The 22,624-nt window shown below is 44.3% G+C and overlaps 1 protein-coding gene across 2 annotated transcripts in view; it reads right to left on the reverse strand.

Moving 5' to 3' along the window:
* Window positions 1–6,208: 6,208 nt before the first annotated feature.
* The window catches only part of usp36 (ubiquitin specific peptidase 36), a 49,627-nt gene continuing 33,211 nt past the window's right edge, over window positions 6,209–22,624 (reverse strand). Inside the window, exons 11-20 of one of the 2 annotated variants that reach the window (XM_038986422.1) lie at window positions 22,389–22,518; window positions 21,198–21,572; window positions 20,663–20,884; window positions 14,435–14,565; window positions 13,404–14,105; window positions 11,867–12,057; window positions 11,017–11,208; window positions 10,714–10,829; window positions 10,223–10,372; window positions 6,209–10,185 (exon numbers count right to left, since the gene is read on the reverse strand). In XM_038986422.1, coding sequence (XP_038842350.1) covers window positions 10,241–10,372; window positions 10,714–10,829; window positions 11,017–11,208; window positions 11,867–12,057; window positions 13,404–14,105; window positions 14,435–14,565; window positions 20,663–20,884; window positions 21,198–21,572; window positions 22,389–22,518 — 2,191 coding nt within the window. In that variant the 3' untranslated portion in view covers window positions 6,209–10,185; window positions 10,223–10,240. Of the gene's footprint in view, window positions 10,373–10,713; window positions 10,830–11,016; window positions 11,209–11,866; window positions 12,058–13,403; window positions 14,106–14,434; window positions 14,566–20,662; window positions 20,885–21,197; window positions 21,573–22,388; window positions 22,519–22,624 lie in introns of both variants that reach the window. The other variant, XM_038986420.1, reaches the window with a different exon arrangement.

The following is a 22,624-nucleotide window of genomic DNA, read 5'->3' on the forward strand; positions in this document are numbered from 1 at the left end:
ACAGCCAACACACCACTCCCACTGAGACAGAAACAGCCAACACACCACTCCCACTGACACAGAAACAGCCAACACACCACTCCCACTGAGACAGAAACAGCCAACACACCACTCCCACTGAGACAGAAACAGCCAACACACCACTCCCACTGAGACAGAAACAGCCAACACACCACTCCCACTGAGACAGAAACAGCCAACACACCACTCCCACTGAGACAGAAACAGCCAACACACCACTCCCACTGAGACAGAAACAGCCAACACACCACTCCCACTGAGACAGAAACAGCCAACACACCACTCCCACTGACACAGAAACAGCCAACACACCACTCCCACTGACACAGAAACAGCCAACACACCACTCCCACTGACACAGAAACAGCCAACACACCACTCCCACTGACACAGAAACAGCCAACACACCACTCCCACTGACACAGAAACAGCCAACACACCACTCCCACTGACACAGAAACAGCCAACACACCACTCCCACTGACACAGAAACAGCCAACACACCACTCCCACTGACACAGAAACAGCCAACACACCACTCCCACTGACACAGAAACAGCCAACACACCACTCCCACTGACACAGAAACAGCCAACACACCACTCCCACTGACACAGAAACAGCCAACACACCACTCCCACTGACACAGAAACAGCCAACACACCACTCCCACTGACACAGAAACAGCCAACACACCACTCCCACTGACACAGAAACAGCCAACACACCACTCCCACTGACACAGAAACAGCCAACACACCACTCCCACTGACACAGAAACAGCCAACACACCACTCCCACTGACACAGAAACAGCCAACACACCACTCCCACTGAGACAGAAACAGCCAACACACCACTCCCACTGAGACAGAAACAGCCAACACACCACTCCCACTGAGACAGAAACAGCCAACACACCACTCCCACTGAGACAGAAACAGCCAACACACCACTCCCACTGACACAGAAACAGCCAACACACCACTCCCACTGACACAGAAACAGCCAACACACCACTCCCACTGACACAGAAACAGCCAACACACCACTCCCACTGACACAGAAACAGCCAACACACCACTCCCACTGACACAGAAACAGCCAACACACCACTCCCACTGACACAGAAACAGCCCTCTACAGCCAACACACCACTCCCACTGAGACAGAAACAGCCAACACACCACTCCCACTGACACAGAAACAGCCAACACACCACTCCCACTGACACAGAAACAGCCAACACCACTCCCACTGACACAGAAACAGCCAACACACCACTCCCACTGACACAGAAACAGCCAACACACCACTCCCACTGAGACAGAAACAGCCAACACACCACTCCCACTGAGACAGAAACAGCCAACACACCACTCCCACTGAGACAGAAACAGCCAACACACCACTCCCACTGAGACAGAAACAGCCAACACACCACTCCCACTGAGACAGAAACAGCCAACACACCACTCCCACTGACACAGAAACAGCCAACACACCACTCCCACTGACACAGAAACAGCCAACACACCACTCCCACTGACACAGAAACAGCCAACACACCACTCCCACTGACACAGAAACAGCCAACACACCACTCCCACTGACACAGAAACAGCCAACACACCACTCCCACTGACACAGAAACAGCCAACACACCACTCCCACTGACACAGAAACAGCCAACACACCACTCCCACTGACACAGAAACAGCCGACACACCACTCCCACTGACACAGAAACAGCCGACACACCACTCCCACTGACACAGAAACAGCCCTCTACAGCCAACACACCACTAGCACTGACACAGAAACAGCCAACACACCACTCCCACTGACACAGAAACAGCCCTCTACAGCCAACACACCACTCCCACTGAGACAGAAACAGCCAACACACCACTCCCACTGACACAGAAACAGCCAACACACCACTCCCACTGACACAGAAACAGCCAACACACCACTCCCACTGACACAGAAACAGCCCTCTACAGCCAACACACCACTCCCACTGAGACAGAAACAGCCAACACACCACTCCCACTGACACAGAAACAGCCCTCTACAGCCAACACACCACTAGCACTGAGACAGAAACAGCAAATGATATCTTGCAATGAGGCCATTGCAGCCACCAGCTTCTATTTTCAGATGCATTAGGGAATCAGCAAGCTAACTAATAAATAATTGACATAATCAAGTCTCCATAATTAGGAGCATGATGACGACACCATGGAGTGAAGGAATGACATCATCAAGGATGACTCTCTTGAAGTGTCAGATGATCTCATGCATAGCATTTAACTTCCTGTAAAGAGATCAGTTTTACACTGAGGCTTGTTTATCTGGTGCATGCATCATCTGACTAGTATATGGCTGGACTGACGCAACACACAGCCGATACAGTGCACTCGGAAAGTATTCAGACCTCTTGACTTTTTCCACATTTTGTTACTTTACTGCCTTATTCTAAAATTGATTAGGTTGTTTTTTTCTCATCAATCTACACACAATACCCCATAATAACAAAGCAAAAACAGATTTAGACATTTATGCAAACGTATTAAAAATAAAAATAAAATATTACATAAGTTCAGACCCTTTACTCAGTACTTTGTTCAAGCACCTTTGGCAGCGATTACAGCCTTGAGTCTTCTTGGGTATGAACTACTAGCTTGTCACACCTGTATTTGGGGAGTTTCTTCCCATTTTTCTCTGCAGATCCAGAGATCCTCTCAAGCTCTGTCAGGTTGGATGGGGAGCATCGCTGGGTCACTCGAGGACATTGAGACTTGCCCCGAAGCCACTCCTGTGTTGTCTTGGCTGTGTGCTTAGGTCCTGAGTGCTCTGGACCAGGTTTTCATCAAGGATCTCTCTGTACTTTGCACCGTTCACCTTTCCCACAAACCTGACTAGTCTCCCAGTCCCTGCCACTGAAAAACATCCCCCACAGCATGATGCTGCCACCACCATGCTTCACCGTAGGGATGGTGCCAGGTTTCCTCCAGATGTCACGCTTGGCATTCAGGCCAAAGAGTTCAATCTTGGTTTCATCAGAGCAGATAATCTGGTTTCTCATGGTCTGAGAGTCCTTTAGGTGCCTTTTGACAAACTCCAAGTGGACTGTCATGTGCCTTTTACTGAGGAGTGGCTTCCGTCTGGCCACTCTATCATAAATACCTGTTTGGTGGAGTGCTGCAGAAATGGTTGTGCTTCTGGAAGATTCTCCCATCTCCACACAGGAACTCTTATCAGATTGACCATCCGGTTCTTGGTCACCTCCCTGACCAAGGCCCTTCTCCCCTTATTGCTCAGTTTGGCCGGGTAGCCAGCTCAAGGAAGTCTTGGTGGTTCCAAACTTCTTCCATTTAAGAATGAAGGAGCCCACTGTGTTCATGGGGACCTTCAATGCTGCAGACATTTTTTGGTACCCTTTCCCACATCTGTGCCTCGACACAATCCTGTCTAGGAGCTCTACGGACAATTCCATGGCTTGGTTCGTGCTCTGACATGCAACTGTGGGACCTTATATGGACAGGTGTCCAATCAATTGAATTTACCACAGGTACAAAACTTAAGCATATTTATTCGTATTCATTCAGTTTTTCTATAAAAACATAATGCTTTTATATTAAAAAAAAAAGGATTCCGTGGGAGTCCCATTGAAATCAAAGGAGCCCTGCTTTGAGTGCCTATATCGATACAAATCTATATGGTTCCCTATGGAAAATTTCCCATATTCATCCTTGGCGCAAAGCTTCACCACCATGATGTTCAATAATTCAGCATGCATGTCTTTTTATAGCCCATGAAAATTCAGACCGGACTACCTGTGCTATTCATCAGGTAGCCTAAACCTAAACAACTTCCGCCAATCTTGAACTTGACACATCGGAAAAGGATGTAGCGTGACATGAATCTAGTCGACTTGTCACGCGCAGATCATGGCTTTTGGTAAGCCTAGAAGCGAACGCTTTAAACCTAACACTGAATTAACGGTCATGTTTACTGTAGACAGGTGTTTACACGCGTGAGTCTGCGTTATCTATATGAAGTGACGGAAAGATAAACAACCTACCATAATTCTCCCCATCCATACTGATGCAGGCTTCAGTTTCTTGAGCTCCCTCTGCTGCAACCGATATCTCCAATACGTCCGCCCACGCCTGTCCGGTTGTCAGTCTGCCTGGATGTATCCCTCCCTAAAGTCCCCAACTGATTCGAACGGTTTTTTCCCCTATTTCTTCTATTCCTGCTGAAAGTAAATCGGTTGTAAGTTGTGTACAGTAGCTCCGTATGCAGGCAGAGCTTGGAGAACATCAATCCATCCAAACAGAGAAACCTCACGATCATGGCCCCTCCTTTCAGAGGTGATGTCACGCACTATAACTTAATTTGTCAGATACTATGCCATTTCACTCATTTAGATAATTACTGTTGTGAAGAACGAGCACAATTGGCTCAGAAATAAATGTTTCGTTGCACCTGCATGATGTCGGTGCCATGCATTATTTAGTGAAATATGAGATCCCATGTTAATATTCAGACTTTTATGACACTGTAAAATGACAGTCCATTCGGAAGTATTCAGACCACTCGACTTTCTCCACATTTTGTTGTTACAGCCTTATTCCAAAATTGATTAAATGTTCCCCCCCCCCACCCCCAATCTACACACAATACCCCATAATGACAAAGCAAAAACAAGAATGTCAACATTTTTGCTAATTTATAAATAGGGGGAAAAAAAGGAAATATCACATCTACGTAAGTATTCAAACCCTTTACTCTGTACTTTGTTGAAGCACCTTTGGTAGCGATTACAGCCTCGATTCTTCTTGGGTATGACACTACAAGCTTGGCACACCTGTATTTGGGGAGTTACTCCCATTCTTCTCTGCATAACCTCTCAAGCTGGGCCAGGTTAGATGGGGAGCATTGCTGCACAGCTATTTTCAGGCATTTCGAGATGTTCGATCAGGTTCAAATCCGGGCTCTGGTGGGCCACTCAAGGACATTGAGACTTGTCCTGAAGCCACTCCTGCATTGTCTTGGCTGTGTGCTTATGGCTGTTGTCCTGTTGGAAGGTGAACCGTTGCCCCAGTCTGACGTCCTGAGTGCCACCTGAGTGGTTTTCATCAAGGATCTCTCTGTACTCCGTTCATCTTTGCCTCCATCCTGACTAGTCTCCCAGTCCCTGAAAAATATCCCCACACCATGCTTCACTGTAGGGATGGTATTAGCCAGGTGATGAGCGGTGCCTGGTTTCCTCCAGATGCGACACTTGGCATTCAGGCCAAAGAGTTCATTCTTGGTTTCATCAGAGCAGAGAATCTGGTTTCTCATGGTCTGAGATGACTTTAGGTGCCTTTCCTTTTACTGAGAAGTGGCTTCCGTCTGGCTACTCTACCATAACGGCCTGATTGATGGAGTGCTGCAGAGATGGGTGTCCTTCTGGAAGGTTCTTCCAACTCCACAGAGGAACTCTGGAACTCTGTCAGTGACTATCGGGTTCTTGGTCACCTCCCTGACCAAGGCCCTTCTCCCCCAATAGGTAGAGTCTTGGTGGTTCCAAACTTCTTCCATTTAAGAATGAATGATTCCACTGTGTTCTTAGGGAGCTGCAATGCTGCAGAAATGTTTTGGTACCCTTCCCCAGATCTGTGCCTCGACACAATCCTGTCTCAGAGCTCTACGGACAATTCCTTTGACATCATGGCTTGGTTTTTGCTCCAACATGCACTGTCATCTTTAGGACCTTATATAGACAGGTGTGTGCCGTTCCAAATCATGTCCAATCAATTGAATTTACCACAGGTGGACTCCAATCAAGTTGTAGAAACATCAAAGATGATCAATGGAAACATGATGCACCAGAGTTAAATGTTAAGTCTCATAGCAAAGGGTCTGAATAACTTTATTTTTTATAAACATACCTTATCAAAAATGTCTAAAAAACCTGTGTGTAGATTGAGGGAAATTAATTTAATCAATTTTACAATAAGGCTGTAACGTAACAAAATGTGGAAAAAGTGAAGGGGTCTAAATACCTTCCAAATGCGCTGTAGGAGGCCATATAACAATTCAAATGCAGTCTGATATTCAATTCAGGCTTTTGGTGGTTAGTAGAAAATATGAATATATTCTACTAACAAAGAAGCAAGACCAGACCCCTATTCTCACAAAGTCATAACTTTATTGCACCTGTATAGCTAATTACATTATCCATTTTGGTAAGAGTCACTTTTCATTATGAAATGTCTCTCCTTGGTCTGAAAAGGCGGTGCAAGATATAGAACCATCAATGCAAATATGACGTGGATCAGTCACACCAGAATAATGTCCCCGTGTCAGTTCCCTTGAGAATCGAACATGTCCTAAAGCTAATTTCACAGTCAACATTAAACACATTCAATGGAACTGGTGATGAAACCGCTCTCATACTGTATGACACTACAGTAACAAGGTGTCATCGTATGAAACACGCACATATGAACATCCATCATCTGCAAGAATTTAAAGTTTCACAATCCCCCACCAACCCAAATACAGATTACCTGTATTTTTTTATAGCACATTAAAGATTTGTGAAACGTCTCTTTCTTACTTATCAATTAACTATACTGTTAAAGCTGACATCTCTAGAATGAAAGTCAATGGGTGGATAGAACTATACTAGCCTCGTACGAATCATCCTGATCTCACAAGCTTGCATTCTGTTTCCGTGTAGCCAATCAGATCAGGATGGTTTGTACGAGGCTAGGTCTACGCAGGGATGACGGGGAAAGCATGGGAAACACCAGGTGGACTGTACAATCTTCTACACTGGCAAAGCGGGTTTGTTTAATGACTATCATTCATGATCTATTTATCAAAATCGGTGCCCAGATAAAGTGGAAGATCCCATGTTTTCACCCTCCCAACCCCCCCCCCCCCAAATCTACTTGTAGAAAACAGCCTCCTCAGGATAAACATGGTGGTGGGGTGTAATAAAATGTGGACTTGGCTAGAAGGTTGGTTGTACATGAGGGTTGTAAGGTTGGGGGATGTTCCAGATGACCAGTTAGTTGGACTGTCTGTGGGTGATTTGCATAGAGAGAGTACAGATTGAGACAATGATCATGTACTAATAGCATATACATCAACGTCAAACTAACAATGCCTGGGGCAACGCATGTCATCTAGCCTGGCCCCAGATGTCTGTGCTGCATTTACAACATTTACAATGGCCATAGGTGTTGGCCAAACCACACAAACAGATCTGGGACCAGCCTACATGTAACTCTTTATCTGGGCTGGAACACAAAGAAAGAACTGTTGGTTCATATTGAGGCCCAAAATTCATTCAGAAAACACATGATGCACAACAAAGCTGGACTCCACTGGTGATGGAGCATTACTAAACGATGGTCACCAACCCAACTTTTAGTTAGAGACCAGGAACTTGACATTTTGGGAATAACAAGCAGAAGAGATGAGCAATTAGCTCCACTCATGACCTACTGTAGATGTCTAGGGTTGAAAAAAAGTTCCCAATACAACCCACCCACCCAGAATCACTCATTCTCTTTTGCAAAACAGAATGGTACGATTTACCAGAAAGGAGAGCAAATGGATTAGAAAGCAGATGAAACAATGATATGTCTAATACATTAAAAAGGTGGATTATGTGGTGTTACAAACAGGCAAAGCCTTGACATTATCGTTACAGTCCCCAACTTGACCTGGGGGTAGACATCCGCCTATGAACTTTGCAATTAGCTGATGTAGGGGCAATTCATATTCCAGCATCACTTGGTGTTAAATCGACCATGACATTTTTCTATTCTGACACATCTACCAAATGACATCATCTTCAGAACCGTCAAATTCAATTCCCCCAGGAAAACAAAAACAAACCATTAGGGATGCATAACTGAATATTCTGAAACAGGAAACTTCAAATACCACCATCATGCATACAATAATCAACAAGATTAAACTAAAGATGGAGGCCTTTTGTCTGCTTGGGACAGGCATGTGACTGTTTCCCCCTCCAAATTCATGCTTGTAAAATAAGAGTACAATCAGAATATGTAAATGTGTCAGCAGCAGCCACAGTGGGTCAGTTTCATCAAGTCATGTAGAACACACCGAGAAGGCATGTAGAACACACCGAGAAGGCATGTAGAACACACCGAGAAGGCATGTAGAACACACCGAGAAGGCATGTAGAACACACCGAGAAGGCATGTAGAACACACCGAGAAGGCATGTAGAACACACCGAGAAGGCATGTAGAACACACCGAGAAGGCATGTAGAACACACCGAGAAGGCATGTAGAACACACCGAGAAGGCATGTAGAACACACCGAGAAGGCATGTAGAACACCCGAGAAGGCATGTAGAACACACCGAGAAGGCATGTAGAACACACCGAGAAGGCATGTAGAACACACCGAGAAGGCATGTAGAACACACCGAGAAGGCATGTAGAACACACCGAGAAGGCATGTAGAACACACCGAGAAGGCATGTAGAACACACCAAGAAGGCATGTAGAACACACCAAGAAGGCATGTAGAACACACCAAGAAGGCATGTAGAACACACCAAGAAGGCATGTAGAACACACCAAGAAGGCATGTAGAACATACCAAGAAGGCATGTAGAACATACCAAGAAGGCATGTAGAACATACCAAGAAGGCATGTAGAACATACCAAGAAGGCATGTAGAACATACCAAGAAGGCATGTAGAACATACCAAGAAGGCATGTAGAACATACCAAGAAGGCATGTAGAACATACCAAGAAGGCATGTAGAACATACCAAGAAGGCATTGTGGCAAAGAAATCACACAGAATTAGAAAACATAAAAGCATAAAAGTATCAATCATTCGGACAAACTAAGAGAGAGGATGGGATTAAACAAATCAGTTATGATGGTTTCACCATCTGCGGTCCTGTTCATGTTTCGGATCTTTTAAAGGTGACTTGGTGATTGTGCTGATGGTGATAAGCGCGAGATGGTCACCACACGTCTTCACATACAGAATAGGCCATATGAGTCAGGAGAACAGTATTCAGAGCATTCACCTCTATTGGCCCACTGTCCTGCAGATCGCCCAGTCTGCAGATCCCTAAGTCTGCAACAGTACAACGGTTGTAACCAGTGGTGTAGTAGAGGGTAAACGCACGTAAATGACATTTACGTATGTTTTTGTATTTTACCCACCGTTTGCGGAAAAATGCATTGAACGTATAGGGAGTGTTGCTTTACTCAGCAAGAACAGCGATCAACGTTTGCCAACCCAATTTTTTTTATACACTAAATCACTGGTTGCAACATTTTAGAATGTTCAGAGAAATAGATTGTGTAGAACAGAATGATTTTTTATAGGAAGTCATTTCAGCTCTATACATTACAACTATAATTCAACGTTCTGAACGTTTCGCCCACCTGAACACAACCCAAGTGTCTCCCTCATAGGTTTCAATACATTTAGCTGATGGGTAAGGGTTATCTAGCATACATTATACAAAATCTCTCACCTCTTCCTTTCACACAGATAAATGCTATATGGTACATGCCACATCCTTTGATACCGGCTAGAAAATCCCAGAACCGTCCCCTAGAGTAGCCCAACCATGTAAAATGTCCAAATATGAGAATTCCTGACATGACTTGTTCTGAATTCATAACATAGTGTCATGTTATTACCACAGATGGAAGCTCAGCAGCATCACAGTACGGTAAATCCATCATATTCCATGAGCAGCTTGAGCACCATTGACGGAACAATATTTTCATATCCATCTGAGACAACGGTGTAGAAGCAATGGTCAACTCATTGTTGCTGAACCCTGGCTGACGATGGTAACATCACAGCCCGTGTTGGTCAGCTCACCAGACTCGGTCATCAAAGGAAGACTTGCGGTAAGTTCTACAGTGAAGAGACCAGCACAGATCAAAGATGGTCATTATCTCTCCGAAAGGTGTGTTCTGTCAACTGGCCATGGTCTCTCGTATTGCAATCAGGGTATGAACCGCCAAACAATCAAAAAAGAGTAACATTGTTAGTGGCGTCACGTGTCGTCACTTCAGTTCAGTTGTACTGTATGTGGCCAAACATCCATTCTGGTTGGCTCTCAGTGACTGTATCCAAACATCCATTCTGGTTGGCTCTCAGTGACTGTATCCAAACATCCATTCTGGTTGGCTCTCAGTGACGGTATCCAAAGCCGGTCTTCTTAGCGCCGGGTGTGACCGACCACATGCTCCGCCGGTCCTGGATCTTCTGGAAGATATTGCCGCTCCTCCTCTTCTCTCGCTTATACTTTTTCATTTTCTTCACCTGTTCATACACACATAAGAAATGTTAAGACCAGAGGTAACATGTTCCAGAACCAGTTAGCGGTGCATTCCAAGGCATGGTTGTAGGAACAGAAGGAGCCCTTCACCCAGGCTTTAGATGCAGAGCTAACTGGTGCATTCAGTTTCCACTAGGACTCTAGTGGAAGGCCAGGAGAGTCAGGATGTTGCTAAATATCCGGGATAAAAATTGAAACAGCACCCTAGGTAAGTCAAAAACAAGCTACAACTAAAGTATCCCTTTAACATAATGTCTTCTGTTGAAACGATCACTATGTGAAAACAGCTTTCCACGGGCTTGTGTGTCTGTGGGTGCCCTCTCACCTTTCCACTGTCAAAGTCCTCGTCCCACTCGTCAATCACCGTGTCGGTTCTGGCATCGCGGGTGTCGTCAATGGCATCCCTACTGATGGCGGATGCCTCTCCCTCCCAGCTGAGGACTAGACACACCCACCCCCCTCAGTCATTACAGCGCTACGCACAACAGCGGTATGAGCTGCTACTGCCATTAGTCTCCCAGAGAGACTTAGCTAGCTACATAACTTTGCTACAACTTTTTACTACAATTTCTTGACTCCACTGGAGGTAAAGTGCAACCTTGAGAATGTCTTATGTTCTAGATCTCACCTTGGGTTCCATAGGCTTTGTCCAAAGAGTTCTTCAGGAGCTCCTCAACCACTCCACCACTCCTCTTGCCATCCCAGACCATGGGGGCTGGGCGGGGGACATCCCCAGGCCCACCCTCTGCTGCTTCTGCAGCGGGGGCCTTGGAGCGCTTGTAGCCATCCTTAACCTGGCTGTCCCACACGATCACTCCAGCTATGGTGGTGGGGGGGAGGAGTAGAGTGAGGTGAAACATTCACAACCAGGGACAACTAAAACCAGATATAAAGTAGCTAGTGAAGATAATGGACCTGTAGTTTTATATAATATCATCTTTGAGAACTAACAAGCACCAAAATAAAAGCTCGACAGTAAGGAAGAAATTAAAATTCCCAAAACAATTAATTTAGCAGCATTGTGCATTATGTTTGAGCAAATGAACAGCAGTAACCATGACAAAACGCATGGAATCACAGTAAACTTCATTAAAAGGAAAACTGTAAAACTGTAGAATTGTAGGAAACCGGCGGACTGCTTTTTTCCAGCGACAAAGCCAGGAGGGTGGGGCCGCCCGCGCTCATTGCCACGCCCCTTTTTTAATCCAGAAAAAAACGTAACATTTGCAGATGCAACAAAAAGAGCCAAAATAAAACAAAAATGTGAGCCCTGGAAAATGTAATAATGTATACATCATTTACATAATGCAAAACAAGGATAGAGCCTAATCAAGAGATATTGCCCACAGGAGTTCAAGTCCTGAAACCATATTAGAGTATGAGTTTAGAAAAGTTTTGCCAAATAGGTTATGGTAAAAATGTGTAAGACTGGACTGTTGGCTTCAGTCAATGCAGCAGTGTGTGGTGTGGGGGTCTACCGGTGCTCTCCACGGTGCCCTTCTTAGGAAGGGCCTCCGCTGCTTCAGTGTCGCTCCTCTGGTCGTCGAAGCAACAACGTCTGCTTTCCTCCCACTGTTTCACCTCTTCTTTTAGCCTGCGCTTTTTTAACTTCTTTGGCGCAGTAGAATCCCCAGCGCCGTTTTCAACAACCGTGTCCTTCATCCCAGAACTACGGTACAAAAAAACATATTTCTATTTTTAACGTGTCAATGTGCAAAGAAACTGGACATTTGGTTGTATTTTCACCTATATCTCCCATGTAAGATTCCATATTGGTCAGGGTAGGTTTGACCCAGTGATACATGCTATATGTTGCTTCCAATACATTTAGCTAATATCTTGCATCACAGCCTTAAGATATATATATAAGTACCAGTCCAAAAGTTTGGACACATACTCACTTCAGGGATTTTCTTTATTTCCACATCGTAAAATAGTGAATACATTAAAACTATGAAATAACAAATATGGAATCATGTAGTAACCCCCCCCCAAAAAGGTGTTAAATCTTTTTGGGGGCGGATTTGACATTCTTCAAAGTAGCCACCCGTTGCCTTGATGACAGCTTTGCATACTCTTGGCATTCTCTCAACCAGCTTTATGAGGTAGTCAACTGGAATATATTTCAATTAACAGGTGTGCCTTGTTAAAAGTTACATTTGTGGAATATCTTTCCTCAATGTGTTTGAGCCAATCAGTTTTGTTGTGACAAGGTAGGGGTGCATACAGAAGATAGCCCTATTTGGTAAAAGACCAAGTTCATATTTTGGCAAGAACAGCTCAAATAAGCAAAGAGAAACAGTCCATCATTACTTTAAGACATGAAGGTCAGTCAATCAGGAACATTTCAAGAACTTTTACAGTTTCTTAAAGTGCAGTCGCAAAAACCACTATGATGAAACTGGCTCTCATGAGGACCGCCACAGGAATGGAAGACCCAGAGTTACCTCTGCTGCAGAGGATAAGTTCATTTGAGTTACCAGCCTCAGAAATTGCAGCCCAAATAAATGCTTCAGAGTTCAAGTAACAGACACATCCCAACATCAACTGTTAAGAGGAGACCATGTGAATCAGGTCTTCATGGTCAAATTGCTCCAAAGCAACCACTGCTAAAGGACACCAATAATAAGAAGAGACTTGCTTAGGCCAAGAAACACAGCAATGGATGGCTAATTTGAAGAACCACAAATATATTTAGATTTGTTTAAAAAACATTGGGTTACTACATGATTCCATATGTATTATTTCATAGAGTACATGTCTTCACTAGTATGTCTTCACTATTATTCTACAATGTAGAAAATTGTAAAAATCAAGAAAAACCCTTGAATGAGTAGGTGTGTCCAAACTTTTGACTGGTACTGTAAGTATTATTTACTTTTTGATGCGTTGGACCTTTTAACTGAAATGTTTCCTGCTGCAGGTCTAAAGCTACATGACCAAACAGACAAATAATAGTACTCTAATGCATCTACGTTTTCTAGCTGGAATATCACAATAACATCTCAAAGTGACCTTTCTGAAACAGAACGTGTTGATGTCGCTTCCTCCGGTCCCTCCTCCAATCTCCTTTTCTTCTTCCTCCTCCTCCTCTTCATCATGGTCACAGTGTCCACACTCTGCTCTCCTTGATTCACGTCACACTGGAGAACCACTGGAACCAACTGGAGCTTACTCTCAGGCTGGGGATGGGGCTGCTTTGGTTGTTCCAGGGCTCTTTTGTCAGGGGGGCTGAGTCGCCATGATCCCCCCTGACACCAGTCCTCCTCTTGGGCCGGCGGTGAAGCCTCCAGATGAGACTGAGCCCTTACCCTGTGGTTCTCGGCTGTATCTCCATCCTCTTCCTCCCTCTTCCTCTTCTTTCTCCTTTTCCTCCTCTTCCTCTCACTGGCCGGTTCGATCAGTTCGGGCTCAGCGGGGATGTCTGGGATGACGTAGGCCAGTGCTGGCTCTCGCTCTCCGCCTTCCATCTCAGAGTGACGCCGTTTCTTCTTTTTCTTCTTTAAGGAGGTGGCGGAACTGCTTGGGCCAGGCGCTGACAGACTGGGGGTCTTGGTAGGTTTAGGGCTCTTTGGAAGGTGGGTCTGAAGCCCATTGGTTTTTGGAGAGAGGGTGGAGTTTGATTTCTGGGGACTCTGATGCTTAGATGGGATGCCTGAGTGGACATGGTGGGCTGCGGGTGGAGATTGCAGTTTGGGTGAATGGAATGGACCAACCCTGAGAGGGGAACAAGAAGAAAATGTTCAAGAACAAAATAGGAGAAATTCAAACCATCCAGCAAAATATTGTACACAATGTATAGTCTTATGTATTGCTTCAAAAGTTCACCAATGGGACAGTAAACCAGTGTGAACTGGGTAATGTTCAGTAGAGCATACCGTAACAAACTGCTTTGAAAGGGAAACAGAATGCAGTGTCTCTAAATTGGACAAACTCAGATAGAGTAAAACAGGGTGGTACTGTTTCAAATAGTTCTCCTGTTTTGTGCCTAACTGGACACAATGCTGTGTGCGGTCTGTTGAGGGGGGACGTGGTGCGGTTCGTACCTGTGACTGTGAGTGGGTGAGGTGGAGGTGAGGTTGTTAAGTTGAGCAGGATGCGTGCGGTCACTGGACGGATGGCGTGGCAGGTGGGGGTGTTGAGCCTCAGTGCTGCTCGGACTCCGGCTGCGACTGGCCTGCAGTTATCGACAAAAATAAAAACTTGGTGGTCTAAAAGAAAATTGCCATGAACGTGACAAAAAAGGAGGGATGATCAAATAAGGAGGAAGGAATCATTGTAAAGACGGATGGAAGAACAAATTAACAAGGGAGAGAGAAAAACAGGAGAGGATGGTATGGCAGAGAAGAGTTAGAAATGGTTAGAAGAAAATAATTGGAACTGAAACAAAAAGAGACAAAACATTGTAAAAAGAGGCGACTACTAATACAGGGCTGTCTACCCTTCCTGGAGATACTGTCCTGTAGGTTCTCACTCCAGCTTTTCAATTCAACCCCAGTTGTTACTAACCTGATTCAGCTTATCAACATGCTAATTATTAGAATCAGGTGTGCTAGATTAGGGTTGAGTGAAAACCTACAGGACAGTATCTCTCCAAGAACAAGGTTGGAGAGACCTGTACTGGAGTATGTGGTTAGTAAGACAAGAGAAAAAGAACACAGACGTGTACTAGTCTTGCATAGGGCTGGGCGGTATACCATATACACACCGGTATTGATGCACAGAGCGGTTTGAGCTTTTACTTTACCTTCTATAACCATGTCCATGTTTGGTTTGTTAAAATGTGGTACTCAACTCCAGCACGTAAAATGTATGTTTTTATAGTTTACTCCTTTCGCTACTTGAGTTTAATACTAATGGTGCCGGAAGAGATGGCTGCCATTTTACGGGCTCCAAACCAATTTGCGTTATTTTTAACTTATTTTGTACATAATGTTTCTGCCACCGTCTCATACGGCCGAAAAGAGCTTCTGGATATCAGAACAGTGATTACTCACCTCGTACTGGACAAAGTTTTTTTTCTTTAACTAGGCTGACGCTAAGGATTTACTTCAGACACCCAACAAGGCCCAAATCCACGTAATTCGCATGAAGAAGAGAGAGATATAGGGGCCGTAGGTCGGGGTGCCTTGTAAGAATCCGACGAGTGGGTAACCCGCCCCTACCATCAGTTTTATTTTCCAACGTGCAATCATTGGATAATAAACTGGATTAATTCCGATCAAGACTATCCTATCAACGGGAGATTAAACTGGAATATCTTATGTTTCACTGAGATGTGGATGAATGACGAAATGGTAACAAATTACATTTACATTTAAGTCATTTAGCAGACGCTCTTATCCAGAGCGACTTACAAATTCAAATTTTATTAGTCACATGCGCCGACTACAACCTTGCATAGAGCTGGCTGGGTTTTCCGTGCATCGGCAAGAGACAACAGCTGCCTCCGTTAAGACAAGTGGTGGACGTCTGTGTCTATTTGGCAATAACAGCTGGTGCACGGAATCTAATATTAATGAAGACTCAATGTTTTGCTTGACTGAGGTGGAGTATCTCATGATAAACTGTAGACCACACTATCTAACAAGAGAGTTCTCATCTATATTTTTCGTTGCTGTCTATTTACCACCACAAACCGATGCTGGAACTAAGACCGCACTCAACAAGCTGTATAAGGCCATAAGCAAACAAGAAAATCCTCATTCAGAGACGGCACTCCGGCACACTTAACTTCTTCGGGGTAGGGGGCAGCATTTTCACTTTTGGATAAATAGCATGCCCAAATTCAACTGCCTGCTACTCATCCCCAGAATATAAGATATGCATATTATTAGATTTGGATAGAAAACACTCTGAAGTTTCTAAAACTGTTTGAATCATGTCTGTGAGTATAACAGAACTTGTAGCAGGCAAAACCCCGAGGACAAACCCTTCAGTTTTTTTTTTTTAGGTCACTGTTTTCATTGGGACACCAGATTTCTAAGGGACTTGTTTGCAGTTCCTACCGCTTCCACTGGATGTCACCAGTCTTTGGAAATTGGTTGAGGTTTTTTCTTTGTGTAATGAAGAAGTACGGCCATCTTAAATGAGGGTCACTTGAAGTAAATTGTTTGAGAGAGGCACATTACCAGAAAAGTTGCGTCAATTTGTTTTCTTTTTGTATTCAACACAGATCATCCCGTCTTCAATTTGATTGATTATTAACGTTTAAAAATACCTAACGTTGTATTACAAAAGTAGTTTGAAATGTTTTGGTAAAGTTTACATGTAACTTTTGATATATTTTGTAGTGACGTTGCGCAAGTTGGAAGCTGTGTTTTTCTGGAAGAAACGCGCCAAATAAATTGACATTTTGGATATATAGACGGAATTAATCGAACAAAAGGACCATTTGTGATGTTTATGGGACATATTGGAGTGCCAACAAAAGAAGTTCGTCAAAGGCATGAATTATATTTCTATTTCTGCGTTTTGTGTTGTGCCTGCAGTGTTGAAATATGGTACTCTTTGTTTACTGTTGTGCTATCATCAGATAATAGCATCTTATGCTTTTGCCAAAAAGCCTTTTTGAAATCTGACATGTTGGCTGGATTCACAACGAGTGTAGCTTTAATTTGGTATCTTACATGTGTGATTTAATGAAAGTTTGATTTATATAATTTTATTTGAATATGGCGCTCTGTATTTTTCCTGGCTATTGGCCAGGTGGGACGATTGCGTCCCAGAGAGGTTAATGTAGGGAAACTTAAATCCGTTTTACCGCATTTTCTACCAGCATTTTATATGTGCAACCAGAGAAAAACTATATAGACTACAGATTACCTTTACTCCACACACAGAGACACATACAAAGCTCTTCCTCGCCCTCCATTTGGCAAATCTGACCAAAACTCTATGAACTCTAACTCCTGATTCCGGCTTACAAGCAAAAACTAAAAGCAGGAAGTACCTGCGACTCGCTCAATACGGAAGTGGTCAGATGACGCAGATGCTAAGCAACAGGACTTTTTTGCTAGCAGACTGGAATATGTTCCGGGATTCTTCCTATGGCATTGGAGTACACCACATCAGTCCCCTGCTGCATCGATGATGTCGTCCCCACAGTGACCGTACATAAATACCCCAACCAGAAGCCATGGATTACAGGCAACATCCGCACTGAGCTAAAGGGTAGAGCTGCTGCTTTCAAGGAGCGGGACTCTAACCCGGAATCTTATAAGAAATATCGCTATACCCTCCGACGAACCATCAAACAGGCAACGAAAGCATCAATACAGGACTAAGATTGAATCCAACTACACAGGCTCCGACACTCATCGGATGTGGCAGGGCTTGCAAACTATTATGGACTGCAAAGGGAAGCACAGCCACGAGCTGCCCAGTGACACAAGCCTACCAAACAAGCTAAATGACTTCTACGAACACCTTGAGACAAGCAACACTGACGCATGCATGAGAGCACCAGCTGTTCCGGACGACTGTATGATCACGCTCGCCGCAGTCAATGTGAGTAAGACCTTTAAACAAGTCAACATTCACAAGGCCAGACGGATTACCAGGACGTGTACTCCAAGTATGTGCTAACCAACAGGCAAGTGGCTTCACTGATATGTTCAACCTGTCCCTGACCGAGTCTGCAATACCTGCATGTTTCAAGCAGACCACCATAGTCCCTGTGCCCAAGAACACCAAGGTAACTTGCCTAAATGACAACCGATCCGTAGCACTCACATCGGTAGCCATGAAGTGCTTTGAAAGGCTGGTAACAGCTCACATCAACACCATTATCCCAGAAATCCTAGACCCACTCCAATTTGCATACCGCCTCAACAGAGCCAGAGATTACGCAATCTATTGCATTCAACACTGCCCTTTCGCACCTGGACAAAAGGAACACCTACGTGAGAATGCTATTCATTGACTACAACACCATAGTGCCCTCAAAGCTCACCACTAAGCTAAGGACCCTGGGAATAGTCACTTCACCTCTACCTACATATTACCTTTACCTCAACCTGTGCCCCCCCCCCCCAAATTGACATTGTACCGTTACCCCCTGTATATAGCCTCGTTACTGTCATTTTATTGTTGCTCTTTAATTATTTGTTTTCTCTATTTTCTTTTTTTCATGTTTATATTTATTGTTAACTTCAGTTTATTTAGTAATTATTTATTTTTTAATCTTAAAACTGCATTGTTAGTTAAGGGCTTTTAAGTAAGCATTTCCCTGTAAGGACTACACCTGTAGTATTCAGCGCATGTGACAAAATATGATTTGAGTCACACCCCCTGCTGTCCACAAGCGTTCTATACACTATTCGTTTGTGTATCTTACTATTTGCTAGTTTGTCTTTTCTTAGCAAGGTGTTGCTAAAATAATTTGTTAGTCGCTAATGCTAAATCGCTAGTTAGTACATTTAGCAAACGTAGCTAGCTAATACTGACTAGTGCCAGTGCATGCCTAGATAAGATACCATTGCACAAACATGCTTATCAGAGAGGAATAGGCAAAGCATAAATGTTAGCTAGCTAGATACATGAAGTAAGAAAACATGTAATGTAACATCTAATTCGGGTCACCTGGAAACACTGACCAACACTGGTTCCTACCCTGTAAATAATTCCTCCCTGGTTTATTCATTCATGGTCATGTCAAAACAACGTATTCACGGTGCTGCCCACTATATTCCAACAGTTCACTAGGTCTATATTATTTGCCCATATCATGCTGCGTGGCAGGCACAGTGTGGAGGTGGATTGAATGGTATAAATGGAGAAATTGAAATTACTTATGTGTGTTGCTACCCTAGGGTCATGAACTACTCAAAGCATATTTAGATCTATTATTTAAAAACAATTATTCATAAAATACTGTAAAATATGATATTTGATCCATATCGCCCAGCCCTAGTCTGACAGTAGACTAGTTGGTTGATTTGATAGGAGAATAGGAACAGTGTACTAGTTTTACAGTAGACTACAACAGATCCAATTGTCATACAATCAATTTGATAGGATAATATCGAACACAGCAAATTTTTAAGAGTTGGGGATAGAGGTGAAGGGAAGGAAGGCAGCAGGCAACAAAGACACTACATGCTTCTAAGGCAAAGACCAGGGAAAGCAGCTGTATTGCTGATAGACTAAATAGGGCCCTGTGTTTAGGTTGTCACATGACCTGGATTTTAACCTTAATTTTAAGCCTTTTCCAGAACCAAAAAATGTACACAATTGTCTGAAGATGGTGCTGGACCATCTGACGTTAAAAAAAGGATAGTTTGATGAAACAGCTTTAAATTTAAAAAAGGTTGAACTACATGTCATGTGACATGATTAACCAAAAGACAGGGCCCTAACTATAAAGACTACTAAACTATGATTAGGCCAAGCCTATTTTCCAGTGTCGCGCCATCTGTGTGAGCCAGTGCTTACTTGCACCAGAGAGCTTTAAAAACAGACGCAACATACTACTTCCTGTTACATCTGCGACAAAGATCCACCGTCAATCGAAGACTGGCAAATTTATCCACAAGGCGTTTACAATCAGAGACAGTGTCTTCGTTTTAAAATCGGACACAAACCTCTCTCACAGTAGTGAGTACTGGCTTGCCCCGACAGCGCTGTAGTGGCTAACATGCTGACCAGACGTGTCTCATGTGCGAGCGTTGCATAAATGTACACATGCATTCAATCATTGCACCCACACTGCTCGCGAGCGTCTGCGTAGCCAGGTGCTAAAATAGAAATTGGTTCTAATTGTGATGCTCGACGCGCTTCAAGTCCTGCCTCTCCCATCTCCTCATTGGTTTTTAGGAGCATATACCCACGTGGGTGACTGAAAGATTAATTGAGGTCCACACTCCAGTCGGTTGTGGTAATGCACCTTAAAGTTGATTGCCAACCGCCATATAAAGTCCAAAGAAGAAAAAGAAGCCTGAAGGAAAGATGACTAGAAATGAATTTGGTCTACCGTTTTATCCTTGGATTATTGTCGGAGTAGTAGACCTTGTGCATTTCAGGTAAAATAACAACCCAATGTTTATATCCCAGGACAAATTAGCTAGCAATAGCAAGCTAGCTAAATTGCAATAAATGTTTAATGCTTTTCGAACGGTCCCCAAATTAATATAATTGGTCCAGAGTTTGTTTAGCCATTTCAACCTGCGTGTCCTGATTGCATCAGGTGTCGGTGTATAAAATCAACTTGCGCGCGTGCAGTCTGGTCAGCAAGTAAGCGGCTACGGAGCCATTCACGGTGCCTCTAGTCTCACCTTCTTGGCCGACAGGGCCAATTTCTTGGCGGGCGGGGGAGACGTGGTGCTGGTGGGTGAAGATGTGATGTTGTTGAGGGCCAGGGGTTTTAGCTTGACTGTCTTCTGCTCCTCCGTGCCCACGCGCTCCACACTCTTGGCAGGGGAGGCCATGCCGTTCGAGACGTTCCTAGGGGGGGTGGACGTCCCACCAACCGGCGCACTTTTGGTACCCATGGAATCCTGGATGACAATAGCAATCATTTGATTCTGATGAATAACGTGACCAGAAACCAATGACATACAGACAAACTGACCATCTTATATCTGTATGGTAAATCCTGTATAACATTAACATGACTGGGCTAAAGAGTAATGGGAACTATTACATTCTGAGTGAGGGAAGCGCATGTAAATAAGACAACGTGCATGTTTGAGAAATGCACATTTTCATCCTGTATGTGACCGCAATTATATAAGGGTACATTTTGTGCAGTTATAGTAGACAGACTGCCCGTCCAATACAATTGATAATATATTTTAACTAGTGCTGTACCTTTGAGTCGGAGGTGTCTGCCGAGGAGGAGTCTGACAGGGACTTGAGTGAGGTAGATGCGGCCAGGCCCCTGGCTCCTTGGTTCCCGTGCCTCCGGTCTCCGCCGTCCGACCTGCTGCCCACACCGTTGGAGGGGGCGGGGGTGCTGCTGCGCGCCTGGGGCTGCTGAGGAAAACAGGGCTTCTTCAGCTTCTTGAAGGGCTCTTCGATCAGCATGGGTCCGCCGGGTATCCTGGTGGGGGCGTGGGCGGAGGACGACGTCCCGTTGGACATCTTGTTGGGCTGCTGGGAGCCGTTGGAGCCGTTCCTAGACACGGGTATGCCCAGGCCGCCCTCCACGGACTGAATCTTACGCAGCTGGAAAGGGTCCAGTTTCTGCAGTGAAAGAGACATGTTTCAGTGACCAAGCCTTGGGACAACACTCCATACAAGACATCCAGGAGGCGATACAAAGTCCCCAGGTTCAGAACAAAGAGGTAGAGCCAGCTTCATCTCATCAGCCATCAAATCTAAATGTATTTGTCACATACGCCAAACAAAACAGGTATAGACCTTACAGTGAAATGCTTATTTACAATGCTTACATCAAGCTACTGAACAGTGGTATAATGTATATTACATGGTGTAAGGCCCGCTTCATCTCATCAGCCATCAGGCTACTGAACAGTGGTATAATGTATATTATTAACTGGGTGGTACGAGCCCTGAATACTGATTGGCTGACAGCCGTGGTATATCAGACAGTATACAAAGGGTATAACAAAACGTGTCTTTTTTTACTGCTCTAATTACATTGGTAACCAGTTTATAATAGCAATAAGGCACCTCGGGTTTGTGGTATATGGTGAATATACCACGGCCAAGGGCTGTGTCCAGGCACTCTACGGTGCGTCGTGCGTAAGAACAGCCCTTAGCCGTGGTATATTAGCCATATACCACACGCCCCCAAGCCTTAATGCTTAATTATGGTGTAAGGCCAGCTTCATCTCATCAGCCATCAGGCTACTAAACAGTGGTATATTACATTGTGTAAGGACAGTATAGTTCATGTGTCCTTATTTGAACCGTCCTGTATTGTATTGATTTCCATGCAAATGGACAATAAAATTATCACATCGAAGGCAGCAAGTCTATTCATACCGTATTGTTTTCAAACATTCTGATGGACCGTTCTGCCAGTCTGTCCCATACCTTGGTGACCTGCGGAGAGGACAGGGGTCTGTTGAGGTTGGTCTTCCTGAACTGCTCTGACATCGCTACGTTCTTCCCCATTCCCTGCTTGGTAATCTGGCCATCCACGTTCTTCTTGGTCTCTGGGATCCTAATGGGCAAAGAGCAGGTATGGTCAATATGTATGGTTACTAGCTACTACTGCAATCAGTCGCTATTAATCATCAGACCAGCAATAGATACTTGATCTAGCTTGC

The sequence above is a fragment of the Salvelinus namaycush genome, chromosome 3 (genome assembly GCF_016432855.1).
Source record: "Salvelinus namaycush isolate Seneca chromosome 3, SaNama_1.0, whole genome shotgun sequence".
Lineage (NCBI taxonomy): Eukaryota > Metazoa > Chordata > Actinopteri > Salmoniformes > Salmonidae > Salvelinus > Salvelinus namaycush.